General features: G+C 36.2%; 1 protein-coding gene across 13 annotated transcripts in view; it reads left to right on the forward strand.

Moving 5' to 3' along the window:
* LOC143031067 (uncharacterized) overlaps nt 1–11,669 on the forward strand; it is a 29,621-nt gene extending 17,952 nt beyond the window's left edge. For all 13 annotated transcript variants that reach the window (XM_076194454.1, XM_076194461.1, XM_076194455.1 and 10 more), the window contains 4 exons: nt 7,164–7,353; nt 8,262–8,518; nt 8,921–9,104; nt 11,493–11,669. In XM_076194454.1, coding sequence (XP_076050569.1) covers nt 7,311–7,353; nt 8,262–8,518; nt 8,921–9,104; nt 11,493–11,641 — 633 coding nt within the window. In that variant the 5' untranslated portion in view covers nt 7,164–7,310 and the 3' untranslated portion in view covers nt 11,642–11,669. The remainder of the gene's footprint in view (nt 1–7,163; nt 7,354–8,261; nt 8,519–8,920; nt 9,105–11,492) is intronic.
* The last annotated feature ends 3,331 nt before the right edge of the window (nt 11,670–15,000 follow it).

Here is a 15,000-nt window from a genome sequence, read left to right on the forward strand (position 1 = left end):
CTTTAACTCAGAGGCTCACACAACATATGCAAAATGGCGCGATAAAAACCCACGTGACAAAATCCCACAATACCAGCATTACACGGGACCAGCTAAATAAAAGCACCTCAATTTTGGTCAAGGATACTAACAGAAAGAAACTAAAATGTTTAGAGGCTGTTTTTATTAGAAACCATATGCCTTTAATAAATATACAGCAAAATATGTGCGTCACCAACAGAACATGACGCGTGTTACCAATTGACCTCTCCTTTATGTCTCTTTTTCTGTATTTATATTCTTGTAAATAATTTCTTCAATAAATTTACCAGAAGATGCCTAAGGTATAGGCGAAACGTCGTTAAATGTTGTTTTTTATTTCCAAACATGGACTCGTTCGGAAATGTGATATTTTCTCTCCCTGCTTCAGAGAAGAAAATACTGAGGAAAATAGAAAGTCTTAAGAAGAAGATCACCAACGCAGAGTATGCAGTGATTTTTAATAGAAAATGTATTAATGAAAACCTGCTCCCTAAGTTCACTAATTTAATAACTCAGCACTTTCACGTCCGTCCGACCACCACTGGCACGCTACGGACATACAAACACACACACATAGTTGATACCACCAGACATAACACACGGAAACATTACATATTAACAAGCCACCCCTCTGGATATATAATTAGTAATTATTGTACAAGAGACCAGTAGGTAATAAATGCAGTTGCCCCACCCATGTGAGACAACGGACTTTCATGAGATTATTGTAAACACCACGATGAAAGGCAACTCGAGAAGTGATGACCTTATCACTTCCGGAGATTAAAACTGGATCGCACCAGCCGAGGAAGTCGGTTTTTCAGAGACGTGCCCTGGTGTTACAGTGTGGTAGAAACTCAACAAAAAAGCTGTGAGGTAGTCTGGAACTAAAGTTTTGAGAGATAGTCAGAAACTAGGTGAAGTGCTTAGAAGATAAAGTGTACGTGGTGACTTAGAAACTAAATGGTATTTTCTTGTGTATAAAGGAAATTGTGATGAAGTGCAACTTTTAATAAAGAAAAGGAAAAGGTGTGCTTTAGAGTTTATCTTGCCACACTAAATCCTGCCTAATGTAGCCCCCAAATCTATAAAGGCTACAGTATATGTATATATACGTATATGTATATATACGTATATGTATATATACGTATATGTATGTTTACGTATATATATGTATATGTATATGTATATATATATATATGTATATATGTATGTATATATGTATATGTGTATATGTATGTATATATGTATATGTATATATGTATATATATGTGTATATGTATGTATATGTATATATACGTATATGTATATATATATATGTATATATACGTATAGGTATATATTCGTTTATGTATATATATGTATATGTACGTATATGTATATGTACGTATATGTATATGTATATGTACGTATATGTATATGTACGTATATGTATATGTACGTATATGTATATGTACGTATATGTATATGTACGTATATGTATATGTACGTATATGTATATGTACGTATATGTATATGTACGTATATGTATATGTACGTATATGTATATGTACGTATATGTATATGTACGTATATGTATATGTACGTATATGTATATGTACGTATATGTATATGTACGTATATGTATATGTACGTATATGTATATGTACGTATATGTATATGTACGTATATGTATATGTACGTATATGTATATGTACGTATATGTATATGTACGTATATGTATATGTACGTATATGTATATGTACGTATATGTATATGTACGTATATGTATATGTACGTATATGTATATGTACGTATATGTATATGTACGTATATGTATATGTACGTATATGTATATGTACGTATATGTATATGTACGTATATGTATATGTACGTATATGTATATGTACGTATATGTATATGTACGTATATGTATATGTACGTATATGTATATGTACGTATATGTATATGTACGTATATGTATATGTACGTATATGTATATGTACGTATATGTATATGTACGTATATGTATATGTACGTATATGTATATGTACGTATATGTATATGTACGTATATGTATATGTACGTATATGTATATGTACGTATATGTATATGTACGTATATGTATATGTACGTATATGTATATGTACGTATATGTATATGTACGTATATGTATATGTACGTATATGTATATGTACGTATATGTATATGTACGTATATGTATATGTACGTATATGTATATGTACGTATATGTATATGTACGTATATGTATATGTACGTATATGTATATGTACGTATATGTATATGTACGTATATGTATATGTACGTATATGTATATGTACGTATATGTATATGTACGTATATGTATATGTACGTATATGTATATGTACGTATATGTATATGTACGTATATGTATATGTACGTATATGTATATGTACGTATATGTATATGTACGTATATGTATATGTACGTATATGTATATGTACGTATATGTATATGTACGTATATGTATATGTACGTATATGTATATGTACGTATATGTATATGTACGTATATGTATATGTACGTATATGTATATGTACGTATATGTATATGTACGTATATGTATATGTACGTATATGTATATGTACGTATATGTATATGTACGTATATGTATATGTACGTATATGTATATGTACGTATATGTACATGTACGTATATGTACATGTACGTATATGTACATGTACGTATATGTACATGTACGTATATGTACATGTACGTATATGTACATGTACGTATATGTACATGTACGTATATGTACATGTACGTATATGTACATGTACGTATATGTACATGTACGTATATGTACATGTACGTATATGTACATGTACGTATATGTACATGTACGTATATGTACATGTACGTATATGTACATGTACGTATATGTACATGTACGTATATGTACATGTACGTATATGTACATGTACGTATATGTACATGTACGTATATGTACATGTACGTATATGTACATGTACGTATATGTACATGTACGTATATGTACATGTACGTATATGTACATGTACGTATATGTACATGTACGTATATGTACATGTACGTATATGTACATGTACGTATATGTACATGTACGTATATGTATATATGTACGTATATGTATATATGTACGTATATGTACATGTACGTATATGTACATGTACGTATATGTACATGTACGTATATGTACGTGTACGTATATGTACGTGTACGTATATGTACGTGTACGTATATGTACGTGTACGTATATGTACATGTACGTATATGTACGTGTACGTATATGTACGTGTATGTATATGTACATGTCCGTGTATGTACATGTACGTATATGTACATGTATACATGTACGTACATGTACGTACATGTACGTACATGTACGTACATGTACGTACATGTACGTACATGTACGTACATGTACGTACATGTACGTACATGTACGTGTATGTACGTATATGTACGTATATGTATATATGTATGTATGTGTGTATATGTATGTGTGTATATGTATGTGTGTATATGTATGTGTGTATATGTATGTGTATATTTGTATGTATATATTTGTATGTATATATTTGTATGTATATATTTGTATGTATATATTTATGTGTGTATATGAATGTGTGTATGGACGTATGTATGTGTGTATATGGACATATGTATGTGTGTATATGGACGTATGTATGTGTGTATATGGATATGTGTATATGGATGTATGTATATATGTGTATATGGATGTATGTATATATGTGTATATGGATGTATGTATATATGTGTATATGGATGTATGTATATATGTGTATATGTATGTATGTATATATGTGTACATGTATGCATGTATATATGTGTATGTACTCGTCTATAGGTCGATCTCGTGTAAAGGTCGATCCCAACATTTTTGGCCACTAAATCTGGAATTTTCCATATACCTCATGTACAGGTCGAGTGGCTTGTTTTTGTTTTGGTGCTGTGAGCATTCCATTGTCTTAATGTTTTATTTTTTTCAAGTTCACTGATTTTAATATTAAATAAGTTTCACTGAAATTGCCATTTCAGCGTAGTGAAAAACTTAAACAGATTACCAAGTAAATACGGTATTCGGAATAAACTGGCTAGGCGTGTTTCGTTAGAAAAATTTTTAACCAACAGTGTCTCAGAGTAGTCTTGTAATCTCAACTGTGCGGATGATCAGGCTAATGATTATGTGGAGGAGGAAGATAATTTTGATGTTCCTATGGCTGATGAAATTGATCCGCATGACGATACTCTACACAGAAGTGAGTGGGAGGAGCTGTTTGGTGGTGAAGATGATGACAGCAAGGAAAACGATTTTGGTGGATTTTAGTTCAAATATTTAGGATTATACCATGTGTCACTATAACAGTAACAAGCTGGCAATACTGAACAGTTTGTTTTCGTGGTGAGATCCATGCATTGTTTTGGTAATGGTAACAATAATATATACCAGATTCATATAGAAAGCTAAATTTGGGTAAATTTTTAGTTTCGACCATGGGCGCAATATAGCAATAAAAAATTAATTATAAATTTTGTAAATTATAATGTATCAACGTAATATGCAATTTTTGTGAGCGGAAATAAAAAACAAAAAAGGTGCTTAAACAGATTTCGTAAGTAACGAAGTCGTGTCGGACGAATGGTACGCCATGTTTGTTATGATAGATGCCGACGTCGAAGAAATGAAAGGATGATAAATTCGTCTAACCTAACCTAACCTGTGTTTAATAAATCATTACCTGCAAATTAAATGTCATCCGGGTCGTCCTCGTTGTCGTCGTCGTGAGAGACGTTGGCGGGCTTTTCAACCACTTTCTCAGCTTGCGGGGTATACAAAGTTCTTGCAGTTTGAAGGAATGCATGTATCTCCGCTCCATAACATTCCTTCAAGAAAATAAACCTGGCGAGGTACTGTCGGAAGTACTGAGGCTGTCAATTGACAGACGACAAGATGACATAACGCATCCTTGACGAAGTCCCACCTTTACCTCAAACAACTCACTCTCTCCATTTCTAATCCTGACACAAGCTCTACTACTCTCATAAAAACTCTTGACAGCTCCGAGAAGCTTTCCTCCTATCCCGTATATCCGCATAACCTCCCACAGTGCCTTTCTGTCTACCCTGTCGTAAGCCTTTTCCAGATCCATAAAGGCCCAGAAAACATCCTTCCCCTTTCCTATAGCTTTCTCACATATCTGTCTTACCACAAAAATCTGATCTACACAACCTGTACCTGTCCTAAACCCACACTGTTCCTCACCAATTACTCCCTCTGTTCCTTCCTAATCCTCTCAACTAAGATCCTCCCATAAGCCTTCCCAACTACACTTAACAAGCTAATCCCTCTGAAACTACTACATTCACACTTGTCCCCCTTTCCCTTGTAAAGTGGAACTATGCAAGCACTCCTCCAGTCCTCTGGCACTCTACCTTCTCTCCAGCAAACATTAAATAACCTCACCAGCCAGTCCACCATCACTATACCTCCTTTTTTAAGACATTCTGCATGGCATCCATCCATACCAGGTGCCTTACCTGCTTTCATCATTTTAACTGTTGCCTTCACTTCTTCCTTATTTCTCCATTTTCCTCACTCATCACTCTCATTTTCTTAGCATTTCCCACTGCAGCTATCTTTCCCTCCCTATCCTCCTTTACATTAAGCAACTCCCTAAAATATTCTGCCCATCTTCCCCTTACTGCCTTCTCCTCCATTATCATCTCTCCATCTGCACCTTTTACCTTTTCTTCTCTACTTGATTCGCCTCCTCTTCCTCTCTTACTTTCTTTCCAAAACATATTTTTATTACTTTCAAAATTTTCTGTCATACTCCTACCCCATTTTACATCTGCTCTCCTCTTTGCCTCCTTTACCTTTTTCTTTACTTCTCTTTTCTTTTCCCTGTACGTCTCATTAGACTCCCTCGTCCTATTTTGTAACCAATCTGTGTAAGCTCACTTCTTCTCTTCTACAACCTTCTTCATTTCCTCATCCCACCATTCACTACCCTTTCTTCTATTTCCTCCTGACCTTCTTGTTCCACACACCATCTTTGCACACTTTGTGACTCCCTCCTTGAACCATCCCCATTCCTCCTCCACACCTACCTCTACTCTATCCTTCACTCCCTCCCACTCCTCCTTCAGCTTCCTCTTGTACTCCTTCTCCTTTTCCTCCTCGTTTAAAGAGTTCACTCTAAGCATCTCCCTACCTTTTGTCCCTTTCCTCTTCCTCCATCTGTCCTCCACTCTTAACTTGCCTTCCAGCAGAAAATGATCTGATATTCTCCCACCCTCTCCCCTTAGCACATGTACATCCCTAACTCTTCGTATCATAATCCTATTTACCACTACATAGTCCATTAAAGCTCTATCTACCACCTTTCTCTCCACAACCCTCTCCCAGGAAAGAATCGTAGTGGAGAGTTGATGGTGGAAATGTGTCTAGAAAGAGAGTTGATGATAGCAAATACAGTGTTTCGGAAGAAAGTCAAGCATAAGTACCAATTTTGTATATTTTTTTTAATTCTGTTTTTGCTTTTGCCAAACTCCATTATGCTACATTTTTTTTATATTAAAGTTCACCTCCCACTTTTGAGTCCATTTCCAGATTGTGTCCAGGTCTGTAATGAGTTACAGTCCTCGTTTGTTGTTACTTTCTTTAACATTTTTGCATCGTCTGCAAAGAAATTCATATAACATTCAACTCCTTCATCCATGTCGCTTACGTATATGGCAAACATAATTGGAGCTAGTACTGACCCTTGTGGAACACCACTTATCATTTCTTCCCATTTCGAATATTCGTGTCTAATTACTACCCTCATGTGTGCATGTGTTTTTTTAATAGAACACATGAAAGTCTGCTGTTGTTATACCTCCTTGTCTGACAACAGTATAGTGGATACCCTTAACTGACATGGGGGAGTCTTTCAGCTGAGTATATCTTACCTTGAGGAGTAGTAAACAGATTAATTTTTAAGGTTTAGAGTGATTTTTATGTAATGCAGGGTTGCCTGTTGTAGGACTGGGCATTAAAAACTATATTTCTATCTTGCTAAGGTTAACTCATAGTCTTGAGTCAGTTAAAAAAGAATCTAAAAATTTGATTGCAGAAATAAAAAAAAGTTGTCTGGGACTCTGATACAGATTCGAGTGGGTCAAGTGGTACTGTTATAATAAGAAAGAAAAAAGCTCCTTCCCCACCTGAATTTGAAGACGTCCCACCACTCAAGAGGCAAAATGCTATCATCAAGAAACCAATGAACAATGTGTTCATCAGTGAATCATCCCAGACATCTAATGGTAAGATGTTATTATGTTTTTGTCCATACAAATGAAATGCTAATTACTGCCCTCAGCCAGTCACTTTAATAGCTGTGTCATAATGAGAATAAGTGGCACTGTAACCATTATAACTTTACTGATGAAAGTTTCCTTTGTACTGTTTTTTTAATTTTATTTTTATGACTCCATCAAGCTGTGAAAATAGCTTAGTGACATCATTGTTATCTGTCTACCTGATCAATTAATTTCTATCATGTCATTATTGCACAATCATAATGTGGATCATCGATTTTGATAGGTGGTGTTGACAAAGGCAATCCCTGGCAACTAAGACAAAGAATGTCCCTCATGTCATACATGAGATCACTGATATGGGAAGTAGGGTTGGGAATAGCCAGTTAGTGTACCGTACATTAGTAGTGGTTGTAGTCGAAAGGGGAATAAGAGGATTTGTCTTGTCACCCCTTTTGGTAGAACTGTTGTCAGTGTATATACATAGACACTGATGGTGGTTTTTTACTTTGAAACCACCATAAACACTTAAGTGTGCATGGGTATTGAACCTAGGGTTGGGAATAGCCAGTTAGTGTACATTAGTAGTGGTTGTAGTCGAAAGGGGAATAAGAGGATTTGTCTTGTCACCCCTTTTGGTAGAACTGTTGTCAGTGTATTTACATAGACACTGATGGTGGTTTTTTACTTTCAAACCACCATAAACACTTAAGTGTGCATGGGTATTGAACTTTAGGCCTCATAAGATCCTGGTAGTCTGCTAACCATAGATAGGCTCCTACTCTGAGGTCCCAGGATTGATCTGCAGTGCAAGCATGCACACATTGGTGTTATGGTGTGATTATAGGCCTCAATGGCCTTCATGTTATTTGTTACTTTATATTCCATTCTCATTTGATTTGATTTCCTTTCAGATGTAAAAATGATTTTAGTTGAACTTAAGACACTGTTGAGTGTATTTGCTCGTTTTGAAACTGTATTAGAAAACCAAAGCAAGATGCTTCAGGAAATGTTACACATACTCAACAGCAAAGAAAATAATCAAATGAAAGAGGTTGTTGGGCATGAAGATTTGGGAAGACTTGATGCATTTTTACCAGTCAAAACACTTGAGGACTTCAACCAGGTCAAAGCAGAACTGGAAGCAAATGCTGATTTTGAACAACTTTTGGTAAGTTTGTGCTGTTTATTGATCACAGTAGTGGTGACACTGTTTAAATAGTGACCTAATGGCTCACTTGTATGTGTTGTATGCTTATCAGTGAACACTACTGGCAGAGTTGGAAGGCCAGTGTGGTGAAGTTGAGGTCTTGGCAGATCTTAATAGTTCTGTTCTTAATATTTTTGTAGGAAAAAGTCTTCCACTTTTCAGCATTCCACTCTTCCATAGGCTTTATTGGCCTCTAAATATGTCAAGAAATGAGTATCATTTTAAATGGAAAAGTAATGTTATGCATTATTTTCCTATTATGAAGATGTACTATTATGAGGATGTACATTATGAAGATATATATTTTATCCTTTGCATCAAATAAATATTGTTATTAAAAGTAGAAATGAATTTATATTTCAGTACTGTCGCCTGTCTAGACAAGGTGGATCAAATGTAAAAATGTCAGTAAAATGCATTATTGACTCGTGTTTAATGGATGACTCGCAAAAGAAGTTCAACTGGGAGGGACGAGTTGGATGGAAGACCAAGGACGACAAGTACAAGATTGGATTTAAGCCAACAAAGCTATGCAACATAATTACAAGTAGGTTTAATGTTACATAGTGATAGCGAGCGTAGCGGGTGGAGGGGAGTGGAATGTATTAGGGATGGAATGGGTGGCAATGATTTTTAGGCCTTTTTTTTTCTTTTTGGCTACCTCTCTTGTAAGGGGGAAAAAGCCTTTGGTATATGTATGTATATATGTATGTAGTGAATTTCCCTAGAGCAGGGTGAAGACTTGTAAACAAAGAATGCAGGGTTCTTAGTGGATGACAGTGCAGCTGTGACAGGTTCTTTAGAGAGACTAATTGGTGACTGAATGTCGAGTTTGACAAGGGAAGTAATAGATGAAAGATGAGAGTGAAAGGAAAGTAATTTCATGAAGTGCACATATGAGAAAAGACGATGGTAGCTGAGTGAATGTGAGATTGAATGAAAAGTTGCATGAGGAAGTGGAAAGTTTCAACCATCTGAGGTCATATAACTAGAAGTGAGTGAATGTGCAAGTCGGTACTGATTGCATGGATGAATATTTGTTTGGGATGTAAAGAGCATTGTGGATAGCAGATATTTGAGAATGTATGCAAAGAGAAAGATTGTATGAAGATACCATACCCACAGAAATGTGGAATGTGAGAGGGACTAAAAGGAGATGACAATGTATTTTAGAAAGAGGTGCCTGAGGAGGATGCTGGTACTTTTAACTTGGCAACATTTGAATATTTCATTGTAACAGAGTAATGGCTGTGCAGGGAACATTATTGTCTAGCAAATCAAGTCTTCAGTCGGCAAAGGGAGTAGGATCAAGGCAATTCAATTATTCAAAGACATAACTGTACTCGCAAATATTGAATGAAGAGTGTGCATATGTTGCAAGACGTTTAGCCAACTCATTCAGTTGGATAATGACATGTGAAATTCATGGATAGTGCAGCAAGTTAATGGTCTAACCTGGCCAAACCATTTAGATTCAGACAAATCCATGTTAATTATGGGACTTGCAATCACCAAGCTACCTTCATTTGTTTTTACAGTGTTGCCTATTTATGCAAACCCTTCAGCATTAATTGCAAGTAAAACGAGGGATGTTTAAAACCTGAACTTTTAGTTATTTCTCAAAACACAAATTATTCTGGGTATTCGGATTTAGTTAACCAACCAACTTCTCCCTTCCGCACCTCTTTTACTAGTCTTTCTTCACTCATTCTTTCCATGTGTCCAAACCATCCCAATACTCTTTCATCCACCCTATCTCCCAACTCCCTTTCTACCCCCGTTCTGCCCCTCACCACCTCCTCATTTCTCACTATCCAGCCTAATAACCCCTATCATTCTTCTCAGACACCTCATCTCAAACACATTCAAACTCCTCTCTTCCTCTCTTTATGTTCCATGTTTCTGCCCCATACAGTGCTGTTGACATGATCACTCCTTCATACAACCTCCTCTTAGCATCCATTCCCAAATGTCTGTTTATCATTAAACTTTTTAATCCACCAAGGGATTTACTCGCTTCTCTCAATCTACATTTTACCTCTACCCCCCACTCCTTCCTTTCCTGCCACATTTGCACCTAAGTATCTAAAACTATTCACTTCCTCCAGTCACTCTCCCTTAATGCTCACTTCCAGTCTGTTGCCACTTCCAACCCTTGCACATCTCATCACCTTACTTTTACCCGTGACATTTATCTTCAACTTCCTTCTTTCACACACTTTCCTAAACTCTAACTTCCTCAATCCTTCCTCTGATCCTGCCACAATTAAGCGCAGTGTCATCCGCAAACAACACCTGGCTTACCTCCCACTTTTCTCCATTTTCTTTAACCATCTCCAATCCCTGACCCACCACTCTTGCATTTACCTCTCACACCACCCCATCCATGTATAAGTTGAACAGCCAGGGCGACATAACATATCCCTGACGAAGTCCCACCTTTACCTCGAACCAGTCACTTAGCTCTCCATTTCTAATCCTGACTCATGCTTTGCTACTCTCTTAAAAATTCTTGACAGCTCCTAGAAGCTTTCCTCCTATCCCATATATCTGCAAAACCTTCCTGTCTACCCAGTCATAAGCCTTTTCCAGATCCATATAAGCCCAAAAAACATCCTTACTTTTTCCTATAGCTTTCTCACATATCTGTCTTACCATAAAAATCTGATCTATGCAACATCTACCTGTTCTAAATCCACACTGTTCCTCACCAATTACTCCCTCTATTCCTCTCCTAATCCTCTCAATCAAGACCCTCCCATAAGCCATCCCAACTACACTTAACAAGCTAATCCCTCTGAAACTACTACACTCACACTTGTCCCCTTTTCCCCTGTAAAGTGGAACTATAAAGTAACATAAGATCTAACATTAAGGATGTGTAATGCTGTTAATAAAGACCATTAACATAAAGTTTTCCTCAATGTATTTGCAGGGGTTTTGCTTGACAACAGAAACTTCCAAACCACAGAGGATGAAATTGGAAAAACCATCATGAAGTATTTAAGGAATGCATCAGGCAGATGTGGTGGTCGCCAGAGGCGTTCAAATATCAATACTTCCACCAGTAGTGACACATCATAGGCCTCCTTTATGCAAATATTTGTCCAGGTGTTACATATACACTAATTGTTGCTGCCCAATGCAGAACAGCTGGACCACTGCATACCATGATTAACTTACTTTCATAAGGAATATCTGGTCTTTCTTTCATACCAAATAATGATATACTTTTTCTCATACCAAAGAATGTGGATTTGTTTAATTATACTTTAGTTCACACCAAAACAATATGGATTTATTTAATTTAGGAATAATTGTGCCATGTACAATTGTACCCAGGTGTTTGTGTCCATGACCCTAATTCCAGCTAACATCAACATTTGGCATCCTTGCAGTCATGGATACAAAATGGAAATAAACATGAGATTATCCTCAGTTGCTTTACATCTTATATCCATGACTGAAGGTGCCACATGTTCAAATTGACTGGGAATTGATAGAAACACCTGTAGTTGTAATCATGTTATGTAGTTACCTGTATATTGCAATGTCTACCTTGATCTTTTATACCACTATCAAAGCATTCAATACTTCTGTGGTAGAGGGGTAGTATAACTAATGTTTTTTTACTTAATATTTGTTTCCTTTGAAAACTGCACATACACTGTACTTTCACAATTGTTCAATGGCTTAATTACTATATTTTGTTCAATACTTTGTGATATTCATTTGATATTTTCATATTTGAGAATATGAAATGAGAATATTTTATATTTTTGATACTGAAAGAGTACATTACCATATTATGTTTATATTTATATATATATATATATATATATATATATATATATATATGTGTGTGTGTGTGTGTGTTTCCTTTGAAAACTGCACATACACTGTACTTTCACAATTGTTTAATGGCTTAAATACTATAATTTGTTCAACACTGATATTCATGTGATATTTACATATTTGAGAATATTTTATATTTTTGATACTGAAAGAGTACATTAGCATATGTTATATATATATATATATATATATATATATTGTGTGTGTGTGTGTATATAGTTCCTACTAGAAACTAGTCTACGTAAGGACATAAGAATGAAGGAGACTGCAAGAGACCATGAGGCCTACACTAGATTTTCATTTTTTGCTGCAGTATGCATTGTAATAAAAAAAAATTGTTTTCATATTTCTCTTAATAAAGTCTACTTGTATATAATGGGGTGTGTTTCAGTTTGTGAGCTTCATCAGTATTGCATGGTATTCACTTTCACATTTGACTGTATTGGTTAGATGTTTATCTGTATACTATACTGGACTAAGTCAACTGGATGCTGGTAAGTGCATTGGACAAGTTCATATTGTTATTAATTTTCACATTTGACTGCATCTGTTAGGGGCCCTACGCACGCTCAGACTTTTACTCAGACTTGTCTGCACAGACCATGGATGCGCAGACAAGTCTGAATGTGTCTGTGTAGAGGAGATTTGTGGTCTGCACAGACCATTCTGGTCTCTGCAGACAAGTCTGAGTAAAAGTCCGAGCGTGTGTAGGGCCCCTAATTAGACATCACAGCCTTTGATGGAGAACTACTTTTCTGCCTTCATGTCATGTGTATGATTCAGGACCATACTAGGTGCCATGCACACTCGCCCTTCACCCCTCCCTACTCCATTAACCTTTTGCCGTACCTGTTGTATACTTCTTGATGCGTTTAACAGATCCTGGAATGCATCCAAAAATATGTATCAGGTGTGGTAATAGGTTAAAGTGGGAGGGGTGAAGGGTGAGTGAGGTGGCATGATACTGAGCTATGCACATGAAGCGTAGGCATAAAAGTAGTTTTCCATCAATGGCATTGATGTCTAACCAATGCAGTCAAATGTGAAAATGAATAACTATATCAACTGGTCCAATGCATTTACCAGCATCTAGTCGACTTAGGCCAGTGTGTATGCGGATAACTTTATTAGTCGGACCAGTTCTGGGAATAAGAATTAACGGATGTGGCCCAATTTAGGGTACCCATTCATTGGCCCAGCTTCTAGCCGACACAGTCCAGTGTACATGCGGATAACTTTATTAATCGGACCAGCTCGGGACACCAGAGTTTACATAATTGGCCCAATTTAGTATAGGCCCGATTCAGGTTACCCGTTAATTGTCCCTGCTTTGGGCCAGCATCCAGCAGACATAGTCCAGTGTGCATGCGGATAACTTTATAAGTCGGACGGACCAACACCGGAAGTCTGAGTTTCCGTAACCGGCCCCACATTTCTTAATCGGCAGTGCCTGAATAGATATGATGTTGGTCCGGTTATTTCATGTTTGTTGGGAAGTCGTGTAGCTAGATTTGTGAGCAAGGAGAACTTTCATCCGCACGACTGTACATAAAGACTGACAGCATACGGAGAGGTGAGGTGGCAAATGCTACGTCAAGGCCAGAGTATGGCGTTTTATTCAGAACCAGACGTTTCGACCTCCTGGGCCTTCCTCGGCGGTGGACTGTTGATGGAAGTCAAACAAACCCGTCAGCGTTTTTCGTGCGTCGGAATAGCCTCCTCCGTCATGGCCTGATGATCTTGCGGGAGGGACCTCTCCTCCATTCATTTATCCCACACTCGCCAACCGCCACCTGTGCCGACGTTTGTTCAGGGATCAAGCGTGTTTAATGGTGATTGTGATAATGCATCATTATCATCATCACCACCACTAGCATTATTACCATCATTATCATCGTCACATCCTCATTATCATTACCCTTATTTCATTACCATCACCATCATAATTATATATCTATATATACTGTATATATATAATATATAATATATATATATGTATATATATATACACAATATAAAACATGTTGGATTTTGGTCAAAGTTTAGGTTTCCCTCGCACGTCAACTTTGTTGATGTCGACATTTTGTTTAACTATCGATTCCTTCTAAACTCCACATTCTCGGAGAATTAAAAATGTTCCTGGAATTTTCTCTCATTTTCCACATTCTATGCACTGGCTTCTTCCCTCCTCTATACCTTTGTTCTGATATATAAATCTTCCATTGTGTCGTATGCCCTTAGTATGTGTTCTAGATCTTCGCATTAAAAAAACATATGTATATTATATATATATGTATATTGTAGATATATATAAATCTTGAATTTAATAGAATTACTAGAATATGTGTATTGCTATATATAAATCTTGAATTTAATAAAATTACTAGAATAAGTGTATTGCTATAACAACATACTTTGCTTATTTCTGTTTTCCTGTCTCAATATATTTTCAATGGGGTTTCACCGTTTCCATGCATTTGCACTACACTTTTATTTTTCATCGTTGAATTTTTCCATTTATTTTCCTTTCCATTAAGATTGTTAGTTTGGAAAAGGAAGTTGTTCTTAGTAGGAGAGGGTGTGACTTC

Source organism: Oratosquilla oratoria, chromosome 12 (genome assembly GCF_046742065.1).
Source record: "Oratosquilla oratoria isolate Oo_2021 chromosome 12, ASM4674206v1, whole genome shotgun sequence".
NCBI lineage: Eukaryota > Metazoa > Arthropoda > Malacostraca > Stomatopoda > Squillidae > Oratosquilla > Oratosquilla oratoria.